Source organism: Balearica regulorum, chromosome 1 (genome assembly GCF_011004875.1).
Source record: "Balearica regulorum gibbericeps isolate bBalReg1 chromosome 1, bBalReg1.pri, whole genome shotgun sequence".
NCBI classification, from domain to species: Eukaryota; Metazoa; Chordata; class Aves; order Gruiformes; family Gruidae; genus Balearica; species Balearica regulorum.
In genome coordinates this window covers 219,157,484-219,173,506 of record NC_046184.1, presented here as the reverse complement: position 1 = coordinate 219,173,506, position 16,023 = coordinate 219,157,484, and the positions used below count along the sequence as shown (strand labels likewise).

General features: G+C 55.7%; 1 protein-coding gene across 4 annotated transcripts in view; it reads left to right on the top strand.

Moving 5' to 3' along the window:
* DCHS1 (dachsous cadherin-related 1) overlaps positions 1-16,023 on the top strand; it is an 85,588-nt gene that overhangs the window by 30,347 nt on the left and 39,218 nt on the right. For 2 of the 4 annotated variants that reach the window (XM_075742791.1, XM_075742788.1), the window contains exons 1-2: positions 1,400-1,540; positions 5,862-7,672. In XM_075742791.1, the coding sequence (XP_075598906.1) occupies positions 5,921-7,672 (1,752 nt within the window). In that variant the 5' untranslated portion in view covers positions 1,400-1,540; positions 5,862-5,920. Of the gene's footprint in view, positions 1-1,399; positions 1,541-5,641; positions 5,767-5,861; positions 7,673-16,023 lie in introns of those variants that run through there. The other 2 variants (XM_075742790.1, XM_075742789.1) reach the window with 2 other exon arrangements.

The following is a 16,023-nucleotide window of genomic DNA, read 5'->3' as shown; positions in this document are numbered from 1 at the left end:
CATCAACGCTTACCAATATCTAAAGGGCAGGTGTCAAGAGGATCGGGCCAGACTCTTCTCAGTGGTGCCCAGTGACAGGACAAGGGGCAACAGGCACAAACTGGAACACAGAAGTTCCATCTGAACGTGAGGAAAAACTTCTTCACTCTGCAGGTGACTGAGCACTGGGACGGGCTGCCCAGAGAGGTTGTGGAGTGTTCTTCTCTGGAGAGATTCAAAACCCATCTGGACGCAATGCTGTGCAACCTGCTCTAGGTGAACCTGCTTTAGCAGGTGGGATGGACTAGATGATCTCCAGAGGTCCCTTCCAACCCCTACCATTCTGTGATTCTGTGAAGGGTTCCATCTCTATGAAATTAGTCTGGTGGTCCATATTTTCTATTTGAATTGATTGTCACTGATGAAAGAACCTAGGCATTTTCCTGATGAAGCAGACTGAGCTGTGGCCTTTATAGCACATGATCTTAGCAATGGACTGTCACAGCCAGTAGTCAATGGCAGTTTCTCTACTAAGAAATAAAAGAAGGCCCAGTAGTGATTATTGGCCTGGAGGGTGAGTGGCCCTCAACAGACACACCAATACTGCTGTGACTTGGCCTGTGTGAAGCAGAGAAAAACAGTCTGAGTGGCCAAGCTGAGCCAGGGAGCCAGCCACTGGTGGAGAAGCCTAGATAGTCACTCACCGGAGTCTTGGTTTGTCTCTTAGTATAGACTGGTGGGGCCCCAAACACTTGCAGTGCAGGCACTACAGATGAGTATCTTCCAGCCTGGACATTAGAAGCCCTGATATGAGTCAAGGTGTTGGCAGGTTACTGGACTCTGGGGTCAGTGCTTAGGAAGAAACTGCAGTAGATAGCAGAGAATGGGCTGCGCCTCTGCAATCATGTCCCCACATGCCCCCAGTGTCACCCACAGCCTCCTTCCAGCTCCTGCCCAGCCCTCTCCTTGCCCTATCCCGTCCCACCACTGCCCTGCCTCTTGCTCCCTTCCCATTTCCCCGGGCTCCCAGCGCCCGTTGCTTCCTCCTCATCCCTCTTTACCCCTGCTGCAGCCCTTCCTCCCCCTCCGTGCCGGCCTTCTCCCCGACGTTGCCCCCTGGCCCCTTCGTGCCCCGTGCCCCGCACCCCGCCACGCCGCTCCATCGCCCCGGACCCCTGCCCGGGGCCGCTCCGGGGCCGCGCTCTGCCGGCGCGCTCCGGTGGCGGGGCGGGGATGGGGGCGGTGGGGGGAGCGGGGGGCTGAGGGCGGCGCTGGGTCGGGTTTCAGCAGGAGCCTCCGCGCCGAGCCAGCGCCGACCCGCCGCCTGCCGCCGAGCACTCCGCGGGGCGACCGCGGCACCGGGGCGGCCGCGGCACCGGGAGGCCGACACACCGAAGCACCGAGGCGGCCGCGGCACAGGAGGGCACCGGAGCCCTGGGGGTACCGGAGCGGCCAGCGGTACCGAAGCGACCGCCGCACCGGGGTACCGGAGCGGCTGCGGGACATCTTGGCGGGGCCGGATCCTGCGGGATGTGATCGCCGCCAGCGCGGGACGCACGGTGTAAGTGCCAGCGCTGGGGACCGATCCGCTCCTGCTGCCCCCCCGCCCTCGCCCGGTGCTCCGCACGTCGGCATCGCCGCACGGCGGGCAGGGCAGGGCAGGGCCAGGCCGGGCCGGGCGGGACCGGAACGCAGACCCGGACCGGGACCGGGACCGGGCGCTTTGTTCTGCCTCCGCTGCGCAGACAATGGGGCTGGCGGGGGGGGGGGGGGGGGGCGCTGGGGAGGGGGGCGCGCCCGCGGCGGCGCAGCACTACGGATCCGCGGCCGGACCGGCCTCGCCCGTGTCGCGACGGCAGTGGGGCCGGCGCTGGCAGCGGACGAGCGGGACGGTGCGGGCACGGGACCGCTGCCGCGGGTGTCCCCGCAGGGGCAGACCCGCCGCGGGGCGGGGGGTCTCAGCGGTCGCGGCAGAGAAGCTGCGGAGGCGCCGGGCGGGGGCTACGGGCCCGAGCGGAGCGGGGACGGGACTGGCAGAGCTCCGGCACGGGGACTGCACTGTGCGGGACGCCCGGGAGCGCCCGGGGACGGGGCTGTGTGCACGGGGACAGGGAGCACCAGCAGGCGGTGGGCCCGACGGAAGCCCCAAGAGGGGCGGGGAGCCCAAAGAGCCGGGGGCTCGGGCTGCCCAGGAGCTCTGAGGGAAGAGAGAACCCTGGCAGCCTGGGGGCATCAGTGGACAGGGAGCAAACAAGGCCCTGCAGCACCTCTGTGATGGGCATGCAGTATGGCAGGGGCCAGTTGTTGCTGAGATGCATGGGCAGGGACTGTGGGAACTGGCTAATGCGTGAGGAATTTTATTAGAGCTTCCTTTGTGGGAGAAGTGTTTTCAGAGACAGGACAGCCTGCAGGAAGCTCTGGTGTGGCACAGAAATGGGATGCACAAGGATGCATTGGAGCTTGACTGCATCCTCATGAGAGGATGGTCATCACCACTGGCCACTGCTCAGAGCTGCTGTCAAAGGGAAATGAGGCTGTGTGATTGGGCTGGGAGTAAGCAATAGGGTGCTGATCCTGAGGGGCCAGGTGGGAGGTGGTAGGAGGTCCAGGAGGCATGGAGATGACTGTAGGCAGTGGCAGACTAAATAGAGGTTGAAAGTGAGTTGTTAGCCTAAGGCTGAACTGTGGGCAAGCCAGGGCTGTGTCTGATTCTGAGAGGAGATAATCTGAAACTCTTGAGAGAGAGAGAGATCTGTGTGACTGTAGAAGAGAAAAGCATATTCCAGGTCAGTGACTGGTGCTCAGCAAAGATTAAATGGGCTTCTGAATCCTTTCTCATCTGGACTGGTGTCTCAAAAACATCATGACATGAGTCACGGCCTCTCATGTGAGACTTTGGGTATGGCATCAGCAGCATCTGCAGCTTTGATGGAGCTTTTGCACAGCAAGCATTCTGACATCTGTTTGTGGCATGCACAGTGGGTGCCGTCTTTCCAGCTTCTCTGCTGGGGCCGCTGTGGGTCTGCTTCCCCTTCCTCATGGCTGACATGAGATGCGAGGTGCCACTGGCAGGCAGACAGGGATGCATGCAGTGGTCCCTCTGTAATTCCATATCTGTTTGTTGTTTTTTTCTTCCCCTAAATGTGACATGTACTAAGTGTAGGCTGGGCTCTCCTGATGCCCTGGCCTATCAGCCCTAGGCTTGGAGATGCTTATGTATATTGCAGCTCACTCCATTTTAGCTGCCCTTCCTGTCAGCCTCCTTACTATGGCTCTGGACCCCAAATGCCTCTCTGGACAGATTCTCAGTTTTCTTCAGAGGCTTCTGCTGCCATTTTTTTACTAAGGAACTCGGTGCCCAGTGGTGGGAGGGACGAAGAAGGAGCAGGGCAGTCTGTCTCACATTACACAGGCTGGGCCTGGACCAGTCAAGCCAGCCCCTAGTGCTCAGCTATCTGCTAATTGGAAGCAGCTGTTCAGATTTGGTGACTCTGCATCCACTGAGGTCACTGCTGTCTTCATCTATGACCCAAGCCTGCAAACTTCATAGGAACAGAGTGGTGCTAGTACCATGGATGGCCTTCTGCCCATCCTGGATTGCTGCAATCTGGCAACCTGGCAGTTGCATCTCTTACAGAAAAAGTATCTAGGCTCTCAGACTACCCACTTGTATCCAGGGACGATGGAAAAGAAGAATTTTACACAGACTTTCATCACCGGTTCCCCACCCCACGCACCCTCATTTCTGTTCCCTGGTTGCCCCAGTGCTCTCAGCTGTTCTTCACACTCCCCAGATTCGTTTTTCAAGTTTCTTTCCTCCTCGGCAGCAGCACTCCCTTCTGCTTCTCAAGAGCCACATCACTTATCAAACCAGGTGGGTTTTTTTCCCCCATATCTGTGCCCTGATCTGTTCTAGGCACGGCCCAAGATGTTTCAGCCTCATCCTGTCCTCAGCCACTGAGGTTCCCCCCTCTCTACCTTTTTTTTCTACTCTCCTTTTAATTTAGTTTTTGTCTAACCTCCTGCCAAGGCTTTAAACCCTCTGCTCTCTACCTTCCCATGACCTGAGCAGCTGGGTCACAGTTAGGATGGTGCTGTTCTGTCACAGAAGCACACTTGGACCCCATTCCCCAGCACTGCATGTTCTAGATGTGTGCAGTTAACCCCTCCAGCTGGGGAAATTTAACTAGCTCCAACAGAGAGAGGGATTGACCTGTCTAGGACCACTGAGTTAGTGCAGATCCCCAGTAGCAGCCCACAGGGATAAAAGTGACTTCTTTTGACTTCTGCTGCTGAGAGGTAATGAGGATTCATACTTGCTAGGTGCAGGAAGAGTGTGTGGATTTACTTGCCATAGACCTTAGACACTGGATGCCCACTGAAGTAAACAAACACTTCTTTGTGTGTAGAAAACACTTTTTAATATTTTTCTTTCTGTTGCTAACCCAGAATTTCCACAGGGAAAACCCATCTAAACAGCCAACCCGATGTGGAAAGAGGACTCAGGAATAATCATCCTACGTCCCCTGGAAAGGGTTAACACTGCTATAGGGTTCTTTAGATCGAGGGCTGACATTCTTAGTCCCCAAACTAGGCAAAGTCAGCCACCTCCATCCCCCAAGACAGGGAGGTTCCTGCCGTCCTACATCTGACATGAGTGGCTCCTGAGTGTGGTTATGGGACCAGCAGCAAATGCTTTCAAGAGAGTCCAAGTGTGAGCTCATGCTGCCGCCATCCCTGCAGACCACTGAGCCTCGTTTACCGGGGGCTGAAAGCAGCACTGGGGCTGGTGTTCTTCACAAGCTCCTTGACTGCTGAGTTTCTCTGGCTGTTCGCAGGGAGGGTGGGCAGAGCCCTGGGGGGCTGACAGCCTTTGGGCACTGGGAGCATGTCCAGCATGTCCAGTAGTGGTGTTGCTGCAGGGAGCTGCTCCTCCCTGCTAGTCCCTCCCCCACTGCTGCAGTGAAATGAAGCTACGGCAGGGGGAAATGGAGTGAAGGAGCCAGAATGAGCAAGGAGCAGTGAGAAGGAGACAAAGGAGGAGAGTGAGCAGTGGAGGGTGTGGGACCGGGAAGGAGTCAGAGCAGCTGGCAGTTCAGAGGGAGTTGCTGCGTTCCTACTCTACTGCCACCACCCTCCATGGTACCAGCTTGGGGCATCCACAGATCTCTGTGCCAGGCCAAACAATGGGCCCTGTCTGATTTTATCCTGGGCATTCCCAGCTGTGGGTACATCCTTTGCAATGTAGACATTCTGATTTATTGTTCACTGGATGTAAGCCCGCTCCAGTTCTGCTGCTCCCTCCCAGGGACACCAGATTTGCACTTCATGGTTTTTTTGGCCTGTGGTCCTGAAAGGCATGCTACTGGGGGAGTTGGGGGGGGTCTCAACGCAGTCACTTGTTGAGCTCTCTCCCAATTCGAGACTAGCTTTTTTCAGGATGGAGAGGTGCTGGGCTGCTGTTTGTCCAAAAATCTCTGTTGTCTTGCAGTATCTCTCAGCCTCACAGGGAGCATTCAGCTGTTAAAGGCACAGGAACACTTTGCTCTAGGGCAGCTGGCTCCAGTGTTGCCAGGAGGGCGGGTGGTTGGGACGAATGCTTGACTATGTAGGAAATAGCCTATGTGATAGAGTACTAGCTGCTAACCTCAGTGCACTGTCAGGTGTGACCTGCTTGGCTGACTTTAGGTGCTGTCCCAGGTCTTCACTCTGGGCACCCTCTGCTCTGACACATTTTCACCTTCACTCCTTGTAAGGGAGAGGTGATACAGAACAAACGGGCAGCAGGTACGTGGCAGGCCTTCCCTCTCCATGTTTTTTTTTTCTGTCCTTCCTTTGCTGCTCCCTCTTAACCAGCATCCTCTGGTCTGCATTCCATGCAGGATTAAAGCGCACACTGCAAAGGAGATCGAGCCACCCTCTGCTCTGCAAGTCACTAGCAATGGAGCAGATGAAGGGGTCAGCCATGCTTCTGCTGGAGCTGCTAATTCTTGGGGGCCTGAGAGCAGGGAAGGGCTCTGCTGTCCTGGGCACCCTGGATCTACAAATAGATGAGGAGCAGCCAGCTGGCACCATCATTGGGGACATCAGTGCTGGCCTGCCCCCTGGAACTAGTGCCTACATGTATTTCATCTCAGCACAGGAGGGCAGCGGTGTTACCACTGACTTGGGGATAGATGAGAACACAGGTATCATCAAAACAGCTCGTGTCCTGGACCGAGAGACTCGGGATCGCTACAGCTTCATTGCTGTTACCCCAGAGGGCATCACAGTAGAAGTGAACATCCAAGTGAATGACATCAATGACCATGCTCCAGCTTTTCCCAAACAACATAGCACCTTCCAGATCCCAGAACACACACCCATTGGCAGTAGATTTCCCTTGGATCCAGCCTTTGATGCTGACAGTGGCCTACTCAATACCCAAGGCTATGTGATTAAGGGAGAGAATGTGGGGCAGGCCTTCCGCCTGGAAACACGTCGAGGACCCAATGGGGTCCTATATTTGGACCTGGTGGTCAGCAACGTCTTGGATCGGGAGAACCGTTCATCATACTCGCTGCTGTTGGAAGCCTATGATGGTGGCTCTCCTCCCCGCAGTACCCAGATGACATTGGATGTGTCCATCCAGGACATCAATGACAATGCTCCTAGCTTCAACCAGAGCCGCTATCATACTCTCATCTCAGAGAATTTGAAACCTGGCAGCAGCATCCTGCAGGTCTTTGCCTCTGATGCAGATGAAGGTGACAATGGTGATGTGATTTATGAGATCAACCGGCGGCAGAGTGATCCTGACCAGTACTTCACCATTGACTCCCGGACTGGAGTCATCAAGCTCAACAAGGGTCTGGACTATGAAGTAAGGAAGGTGCATGAGCTGGTGGTGCAAGCAAGGGATAAGGCTGTCCACCCTGAGGTCACCACAGCCTTTGTCACTATTCATGTGCGTGACTACAATGACAACCAGCCCACCATGACTATCATCTTCCTGAGTGAAGATGGCTCCCCTCAGATCTCTGAGGGAGCCCAGCCCGGCCAGTATGTGGCACGCATCTCTGTTTCCGACCCAGACTACGGTGAGTACTCCAATGTCAATGTCACACTGGAAGGAGGGGATGGCAAGTTTGCCCTCACTACCAAGGACAACATCATCTACCTGATATGTGTGGACCAGCTTCTGGATCGGGAAGAAAGAGACTCCTATGATTTGCGGGTTACAGCTACTGACTCAGGAACACCCCCACTGCGGGCAGAATCAGCCTTTGTGCTGCAAGTGATGGATATCAATGACAACCCTCCACTCTTTGACCAGCAGGAGTACAAACAAAGCATCCCTGAGGTTGTGTACCCAGGCAGCTTTGTCCTGCAGGTGACAGCTCGTGACAAGGACCAGGGTCCCAATGGGGAGGTGCAGTACAGTATTGTGCATGGCCGTGACACCCACTCCAGCTGGTTTGCCATTGACCCCGCCACGGGTATCATCACCACCGCTGCCCCACTGGATTATGAGAAGGATCCTCAGCCTCAGCTGACTGTGCTGGCCACAGACAGAGGAACCCCTGCCCTCTCTTCTTCAGCTGTGGTGCATGTGGCCCTGCAGGATGTCAATGACAATGAACCAGTATTCAGGAGTAATTTCTACAATGTGTCCCTGAAGGAGAACACCCCTGTTGGGACCTGCTTCTTACAGGTAAGTACAACTGTCAGGAGCTGAGCTTGAGGAGGGCATGGCCAGGGCTGTGAGAGGGTTGGGATGGGAGACCTGCCACTGAAGGCTGTTTGGTGCAGTTCTCATGGCTTAACGGTCAATGGTTGCAGCAGGAATGCTAGAACAGAGATCCCCGCGATCAGTGTGAGATGGAAATGGGGCAGAGCACCCTTTTTGCATGCGAGTACTGGGTGATACCACTGATACTGTGGGCACACCTTGAGGATGTCCTTTGTGCAAAGCACAGTGGTGACCTCAGTTAAGGTTGGGGCCAGCTGTGCCAGGCTTTCCTTGCACAAGTGTGGAGCTGCCTTGCAGGCCAGGCCATTGAAAATGATGCTCAGGAACATGGGTAAGACCTCTAGGAAGCTTCTTGTAGCCAAGCTGCTAACTTCTCTCTCCCCATGTGAGGTCACTAGCCTAAGTTCATCAGTGTTTGTAAGGCTGGTTGTGAACATTAGCATTAATAATGCACAATTGGTATTGTTATATTACCTTGGACACAGCACCTGTGGGATTTGAGCTGAGACACATGTGCTGCGTCAGCCTTCATGTAGTGAGAGGTCACAGGTGAGGCCTGGAGAGGTGCTGCCCCTCTGACAGGTTCTGTGGACGCCAAGATGTGCCAGTGATGCCATTCATTTTTTATATATTTTGTGTTCCCTGCACTTGCTGCTTCGATCACAGCTCAGGCTCTGGAGCCCTGGTTGCTGGAGACAGGTGATACAGCCCATCTGAGCCAGGATGGGGAGACGTGGGGCTTGGAGATGACAGCGGGAAATGGTGTGGTAGTGCAGCAAGGCACTGCCAACCAAGGCAACGTCCAGACTGTCCATCAGGACAAGCATCTGTGAAGTTTGGGGCACTTCTTTGCTGGAGTCATAGGGCGCTGGGACATCTCTTTGGGGGCGTGAGGGGAGCAGTGCCCATGGGGCCAGGAGGAGGGTGCGAGGAGAGCAGGAATTCTGGGGTCCATGAGACAAGGCAGGAGGAGGTCCTGCAACCTGGCCAGGGAAAAAGGCTTCCAAATGGGCCCGGAGGAGGACGTGGAGCTGGCGAGAAACACTGGTCTATGGATGTGCTGGGGTGCACTGCTGGGGCATGGCAGGGTATGGGCGTGTGGGCCATGTAGGGTGTGTGAATGCAGAGGACTGACGGTATGGGATGGGAGTGCTGGAGAGGGTGCTTGTGGGGTGGGGGAGTGCAGGGCACGTGGGGTAGGAGTGGGGGGAGAGTGGGGGGGGAAGGAGGAATTGGGTGGGAGCAAGGACCAGGTGTAGAATAGAGAAGGGACGTGGGGCAGGGGTAAGTTTAGGATGGGACAGATCTGGGGGGGTAGGGGATGGGTCACGGTGGGATTGGAGGGTAAGTCTGGGCAGAAGAAGTGGATGGGAGATGAGGAGGAAGATTTTGGAGGGAGAAGATTTGGGTTTGGTCTGTGCAGGGCAACACTCAACACTCTCCCAGGTGGGTGACAGGGGCAGGACCAGGGCTGGGGACATAGATGGGAGAGGGGTTAAGGGTGGGGGTGGGTTCAGGGACAGGGTGGGAGTGGAGGAGCCATGTGTCCCTGGGTGAGGATGGAGGCCCTAGGCGTGTGCAGGGATGTCTCGGCTGCGGCAGCCCCCGAAGGGAGGGCCCCTCTCTCTCCTTCTCCGTGCCTTCCTGCTCAGTGCCGCTTGCCGTGTGGGAAGGCGTTCTGGAAATGCAATTGGAGATGGCGGCTGGGTTCGTCACTGTAAGTGCAGGGACAGGCAGGAGGGAGAGCAGAACCTGTGGAGGAGCTGGGGCAGTGCGGGGCCATGGGGATGCCACAGAGAAGCTGGTCCAGCTGCCTGGCCATGGTGGGGCCGGTGTAGTGCAGGGGCCAGCCCAGCTCCACACTGCGCAGGGGAAGGTGCTGGCCCAGCGGCCGGCAGCGACTGAGGATTTGGCCAGATTTTGATGGTCTTGGCTCAGCCCTCATGTTTCGTTTGGAACCGGCGCGTCTGGGCTGAGCACAGGTAACTCCCGCGTGGCCTCGGCACAAAGCAAACAGCTCACACATCTGCTGCTGCTTCCTCTGAGCCGGGAAACGTGAGAGGATGGGAAAGGAGGCTGGCCAGGCTGCCGGCTCGGCACTGGGCCGCAGCAGGAGCGAGCCAGGTCGGGGAGCCGGGTAGAGCCGGGGCAGGGAGCCCAGGTCTCAGAGCACAGCTGCCCGGTGTGCACCCCTCAGCCACGGCACCCCTATTGCTCCAAACAGGAGGGCTTCAGAAGTGCTGTCAGAGTCCTCGATGGCCAACAGCCGGCAACGTGTCCCACAGGGTTGCCCATATCAGGTGTGCTGCCCCACAGCCCCTGTGTGCAATTGCTCCCGCTTGACTCCATCTGTCTGTGGCTTCTAGGCATCAGGGCTCATGCTATCTCAGGAGGTTAAAGGGTCTCTGTCAAGGTCTGGATTTGGCCTAGATCCACATAATGGTCACGAGTGCTTAGGCCACGAGCAGGCCCTGCCACCGTGATGTGCAGGACACAGGACAGCCTCCAAGGTCAGCACAGAACTGAGTGGGTTCGATTCTCCATCAGACTGCTATGTTTCTGAGCAAAAAACCCTAGGAGGACCAGGTCTATTTTCAGACAGTGACGTCTGCTCTCCATAGGCAGACAGAACGATGGGGAAGTGGGGAGTCCCTGTGAGTGACCAGAAGAGAGTCGAAGAACAGCTGCAGGTCTCCTGCTCCCTTGCACACCCCATCCTCTCTGCCAGGTCGGTCTTTGTGTTTGGTGTACGAACAGAGATGAGCAGAGCAGGTTGCTGGCCTGAGCTCCTGAGAAAGAAAAAAGATCTCATAACATCTTCTTTATTTATTACTTGTGTTTATCATGGGCCAGGTCCCACAGTAGCAGACTTTGGATGAGCACTAAGCAAAGGAAATAGCAAACTCACAGTTCAAGTCTGAGATGAGAGAGAGAAACGCCAGGGAATCAGTGAACACACCACCAGCTGAAAGCAGAGCAAGGGATCACTGACTGGTTGTCTCTGTTTCTGTGGCCATGAGTTGATAATATAGAAGCTTTAATGCTCATCAGACTGCATTCAAATGCTATGGTTACATGATGTGAAGCACTGTTCTGGTATAAATTCACCCTGCTGGCTCAAATTTGTTTTAAACGTTTGACACTGTACCAGCAAGCTGCATGCATGGTCAGATACTGTCTTTCTGGGCCTTTCTAACTTTTCATGCTAAATCAAGTGGCAGCCAGCATAAAGCACAGAGAGCTGCTGTAAGCACAGACTGATTTGACAGAAATGTGAATGAGATCAGATGAGATGGTGCATCACTGATTCTTGCATAGATCCAATATTAATGATTTTGGAACCAGGGTTTACATATTTCCTTTGCGTTCGTACACACAATCGTTAGGGAACAAGGACATCAGAAATCAAAAGCTGACCAGTAACACACCTAACATAGTCTTATCTTGCCATTTTGAGGACAAGTCTGATGAGTTTTGAAGTTTGAGTACTGATTTGTGATTCTGTGGGACTGGCTGTGCTGCATGCACAGCACTGGGACAGCCTCTTGGGCTTTGCCCCAGAGAGGAAGACCTGCATGAAGTGCTGTATGCTACACCAGGCCACATATACTATATTACTAAAAGAGAGTCTTGAAGGATAATCCTAATGCATCGGTTATGCGATTGAAGGGGGTAGCTGTGAGAGGACACGGGGAGTTGCCATGCATGGGGACTGGAACAGCAAGAGCACTAATGCTCACTGACTTTGCTGCCAAAGAGAGTGGCGGGAGGTGGGGAGGACATTACTACATGCATTCGTTTTCTTGGGACAAGAGATTTAGCATTAACCTATTTTCAGACCTTTGCACGACATAAACCAGGCCTCCCCCTCCTCAGAAACAAGAAGGCAAGCTTCCTGAGGCAAGATGAGGAGATGCCTGTGAGCTTGCTGGGGAGCAGTGTGAGGGGAGGGAGTGCATCATGCATATGGGAGAGCAGGCTGTACTGTGGGAGTCTGGGGGTACACAAGGAGCGGGGACATGGGGGAGATGCTGGTACATGGGGAGGTTGTGGGGGAGGTGAGTGCTGTTGTTACCGCCAGAAGAGCTGCATTTGTTCCAAATTCCTGTGAAAGTTATTTCCTTGCACTGCCAGCAGCCTCCTCCTGGGCTTGGCACAGCAGCCAGCGCCATGATTAATTCAAGTAGCATTTCCCCTGGAGCTGCAGCAGCTTTTCCACTGCAGCGAGAGGCCCCAGCCCCTCACACTGCTCTCCCCCCATGCTCTGCTCCTCCCCCAGCCCCTCACACAGCTCCCTCCTTCCTCTAGGCCGATCCCCAGCCCCCTCACAGCTGCCCCTTTTCCCTCACCTCTGCTTCAGCCCCAGGCCCCTTATAACTCCTCTTCCTCCCACAGTCCTTGCTCGCACCCTCCCTCCTCCATGTCCCGTTTCCCACCCCCCCCCCAGCCCCCCTCCTGGAGCACCAGCCTGCCAGCATGGTCCCCTCAGTCTCTGCTCCCTCTTCTTCTTTCCACACCCCTTGGTTGCTGCCAGCTGCCATTGCCTGCTCCCCCCAGGTATCCTTGCTGTTTTGCCCCCAGGGCAGCTCTCACTGTCAATGCTCTCCCTCACCTGCATGGCCCTTGGGACACTCCAGCCTCTTCCTGCTCCCCATCCCTGCCTTGTTCTCCAGGGTCACCCTGCTCGGCGTACACTGTCTCATGCTGCCCTGAGCCCCAGTCTCACCTGCATGTCTTGCCCAGCCGTGCCCCATCTCACTGTGTAGACCTGCTCTGTGAACACTCCCTGCCTAAGCTCTGCACAGCTGAATTCCAGCCCAGCACCCTGGTGTGGAGTCCTTCTTGACATCAGTGCTCCCAAGGAGGCCATGGCCAGACCCTGTCACTTCCCACTCTGCACTGTTGCTGCCCCACTTGAGCCCCCAACCTTGAGTACTCTTCTTTTGCAGAGGCCCAGCTTCCCTGCACTGCTCAGCTCCTGAACTCCTGCATGCTCTGCTGGGGCTCCCAGTGCCTTGTAGCTCCCTGCTGCAGCTCCCGTTTCACCTCCCTTCTGCTCCACCAGAGAGGACACCTGGGTGCCCATGTGCGAGCCTTGCTCCTTGTGTTTCTGTGCCTTACTCTGCCCCTGCGCTCAGAGGCATCCGGACTCCCAGAAGGGCAGTGTTCACCCCCAGGCTCCTGCAGCCTGTTGCCCAGCCTCGCCCTCCACCTACCTCCCTGACAATGTCTGTGATTAAACTGTTTCCCCTCCTCCTCAAAACTGAGGGCTTTACCCCATCCCAGAGCAGTGCTGGAGGCCATAGGCTCCCCCTGTTCTCCATACCTTGCTGTGTATGGCTGTGGCAGCCCTGCACCTGTCTATGCCTAAGGCTGTGGGACCACCGGCCGGAGCCCTTGCCCGTGTCCTGTAGCTGCTGGCCTGCAGAGCGCCAGCAGTGCAGGCAGTGCCTGCAGCTGTGCAGAGGGCTCCCCCCGGATGTGGAACTCCCTACAGCCTCAGGGTCTCACCCTCGCCTCGGCCACGTGTGCTGGACAATTGCTGGGGCCGAACCCTGACCCCGCTTACTCCCCCGAGGCCCGAGCATGCTGGAGGCTGAGACGCAGCCCGGGAGCCAGAGACAGCTCCTGAAATAGCAGCCGTGGCCGCTCCCTGGCTGCTTTTAACTGGTCAGCAGCTGTGCCAGGGCTGGGGAGGGCAGGACGCCTGGCACACACTCAGGCAAAGGGAGCCGTGCGTGGGATCGTTGACCACACTGGCGCCAGCCTCCCCTCCTCTCCCACCAAGAGCCGTCACTCTGAGGGGCGGGAGCCCAGAGCCAGATGTTTGCCAAAGCCACAGCGTAACATGTGCGTAGCAGAGATCCAGCCAGGGCAGTGCTCCAGATGAGCTCCCTGCCTGCTGACTGTGCTCGCTGGAGATGGGGAGGACAGCCAGAGAATGGAGGCCCGAGCTGCTGAGAAGCACTTTGTCCTCTCCAGCACTGTGGACTGTGGGGGGGGGTACATGGGTCAGCAGTAAGGCTGGGAGGGCAAGGGATGGCTGTATTTGAGGGACTCTGATGTTGCCCTCTAGATGGGTCTGTGGGAAGGAGACGCCTTGACTCCGACAGGTGATGCAGCTGAGGACCCCAGTGTGGGGCTGTGCTTCTCCATCCATCCTTGACTCTGGGGAGCGTAAGAACTTTGTGGTGCCTTGGCTCCACTCTTCCTTCCTGTCTTGCTAGGGAACTAGGAGGAGGGTATGAAGTAACAAGGCCTCAATGCCAATCTTTGTCCTCCCAATTCTCCATGCAGAGAGACACACCTGCCCAGCACCTGCCCTCCTTCCCTCACAGCAGTCATAGCTCTCTAAGACTGGTGCTCCAGTTTCTTTTTGCCTAACACTGAGCCATCTTGCTGTTCTTTGTCATCCACTTCTGCTCTACTTTGGACACAGCACTCCCATGAGGTATTCTTCTGCCCAGCTGCAGTAGCTGCAGGGTACACAAGCAAAGTCTTCTCACCAAACCTGCAGGGAAGAGGCAGGTAGCAGATGCTGCTGCACAATGCTGTCAGGGCTGTGGTGCAGGGCTGGTGGAGCAGATCAGTGCTCTCAGAAGGACTGGAGCTGAATGGGGAACTGGGAGGTTCAGGAGGGCCTTTGGCTGGAAATCACAGAATGGTTGAGTTTGGAAGAGACCTCTTGAGATAATCTAGTACAACTTCCCCTGCTCAAGCAGGACCATCCAGAGTTGGTTGCCCAGGACCATGTCCAGATGGTTTTTCAATACAGCCAAGTATGGAGACTCCACCACCTCCCTGGGCAACCTGTGCCAGAGCTTGGTCACCCTCACAGTGAAAAAGTGCTTCCTTTTCAGGAAGGAACCTCCTGTGTTTCAGTTGGTGCCCATTGCCTCTGGTCCTGGCACTGGGCACCACTGGGAAGAGCCTGGCTCTGTCCTCCTTGTGTCCTCTTTCATGTATGGATGATAGCCTCTCTGAGCCTTCTCCAGGCTGAACAGTCCCAGCTCTCTCAGCCTTTCCTCACAGGACAGATGCTCCAGTCCCTCCACCATCTTCGTGGCCCTTCACTGGACTATCTCCAGTATTTCCATCTCTCTCCTGTACTGGGGAGCCCAGCACTGGACCCAGCACTCCAGCTGTGGCCTCACTGGTGCTGAGCAGAGGGGCAGGGTCACCTCCATCAACCTGTTGGCAACACTCCTCCTGATGCAGCCCAGGATACCATTTGCCTTCTTTGCAGCAAGGGCACATTGCTCTCTCATCTTCAACTTGGTGTCCACCAGGACCCTCAGGTCCTTTTCTGCCAGGCTGCTTTCCAGCTGGGTGGCACCTAGCATATAGTCTTGCACAGAGTTGTTCCTCCCAGGTGTAGGACTTTGCATTTCCCCTTGTTGAACTTTATGAAGTTCCTGTTGGCCCAATTCTTCAGCCTGTCAAGGTCCCTCTGGATGGCAGCACAACTCTCTGAAGTATCATCCACTCCTTCCAATTTGGTGTGGTCGGCAAACATGCTGAGGGTACACTCTGCCTCATCCTCCAGATCATTAATGAAGATGTTAAACAGGTCTGGACTAAGTATTGACCCCTGGGGTACACGCTAGTTACCATCTTCCAGGTAGACTTTGGACCACTGATCACCACTCTCTGGGCTGAGCTATACAGCCAGTTTTCAGTCCTCCTCACTGTCTGTTCATCCAGCCTGTTCATCAACAGCTCGTCTGTGAGGATTTTGTGGGAGACTGAAGTCTGGGTAGACAATGTCCACTGCTTTTCCTACATCTACCAGGCCAGTCATTTATCAAGTTGGTCAAGCATGATTTCCTCTTGGGTGAAGCCATGCTGACTACTACTGATGGTTTTCTTGTCTTTCATGTGCATGGAAATGGTTTCCAGGATTAGCTGCTCCATCACCTTCCCAGGGGTGAAGGTGAGGCTGACTGGTCTGTAGTTACCTGGATCCTCGTGCTTACCCTTCTTGAAGACAGGAGTGACATTTACTTTCCTGCAGTCTTTAGACACTTCTCCAAAACACTATGATTGAGTAAAGATTCCTGAGAGTGGCCTCGCAATGACTGCCAGCTCCCTTAGCGTTCATGGGTGCATCCCATCAGGACCCATATGTCCAGTTTCCTTAAGAATTCACTGACCTGATCCTCTTCAACCACAGGTATATCTTCCTGCTCCAGCCTTCACCCCAGTCTCTGGGACTTGGGATTCCTGAAGATCAGTCTTACTAGTAAAGACTAAGCCAAAGAAGACATTAAGTACCCCGGTACATGTCCTGTGTCACCAGGACCCCTCTCTCC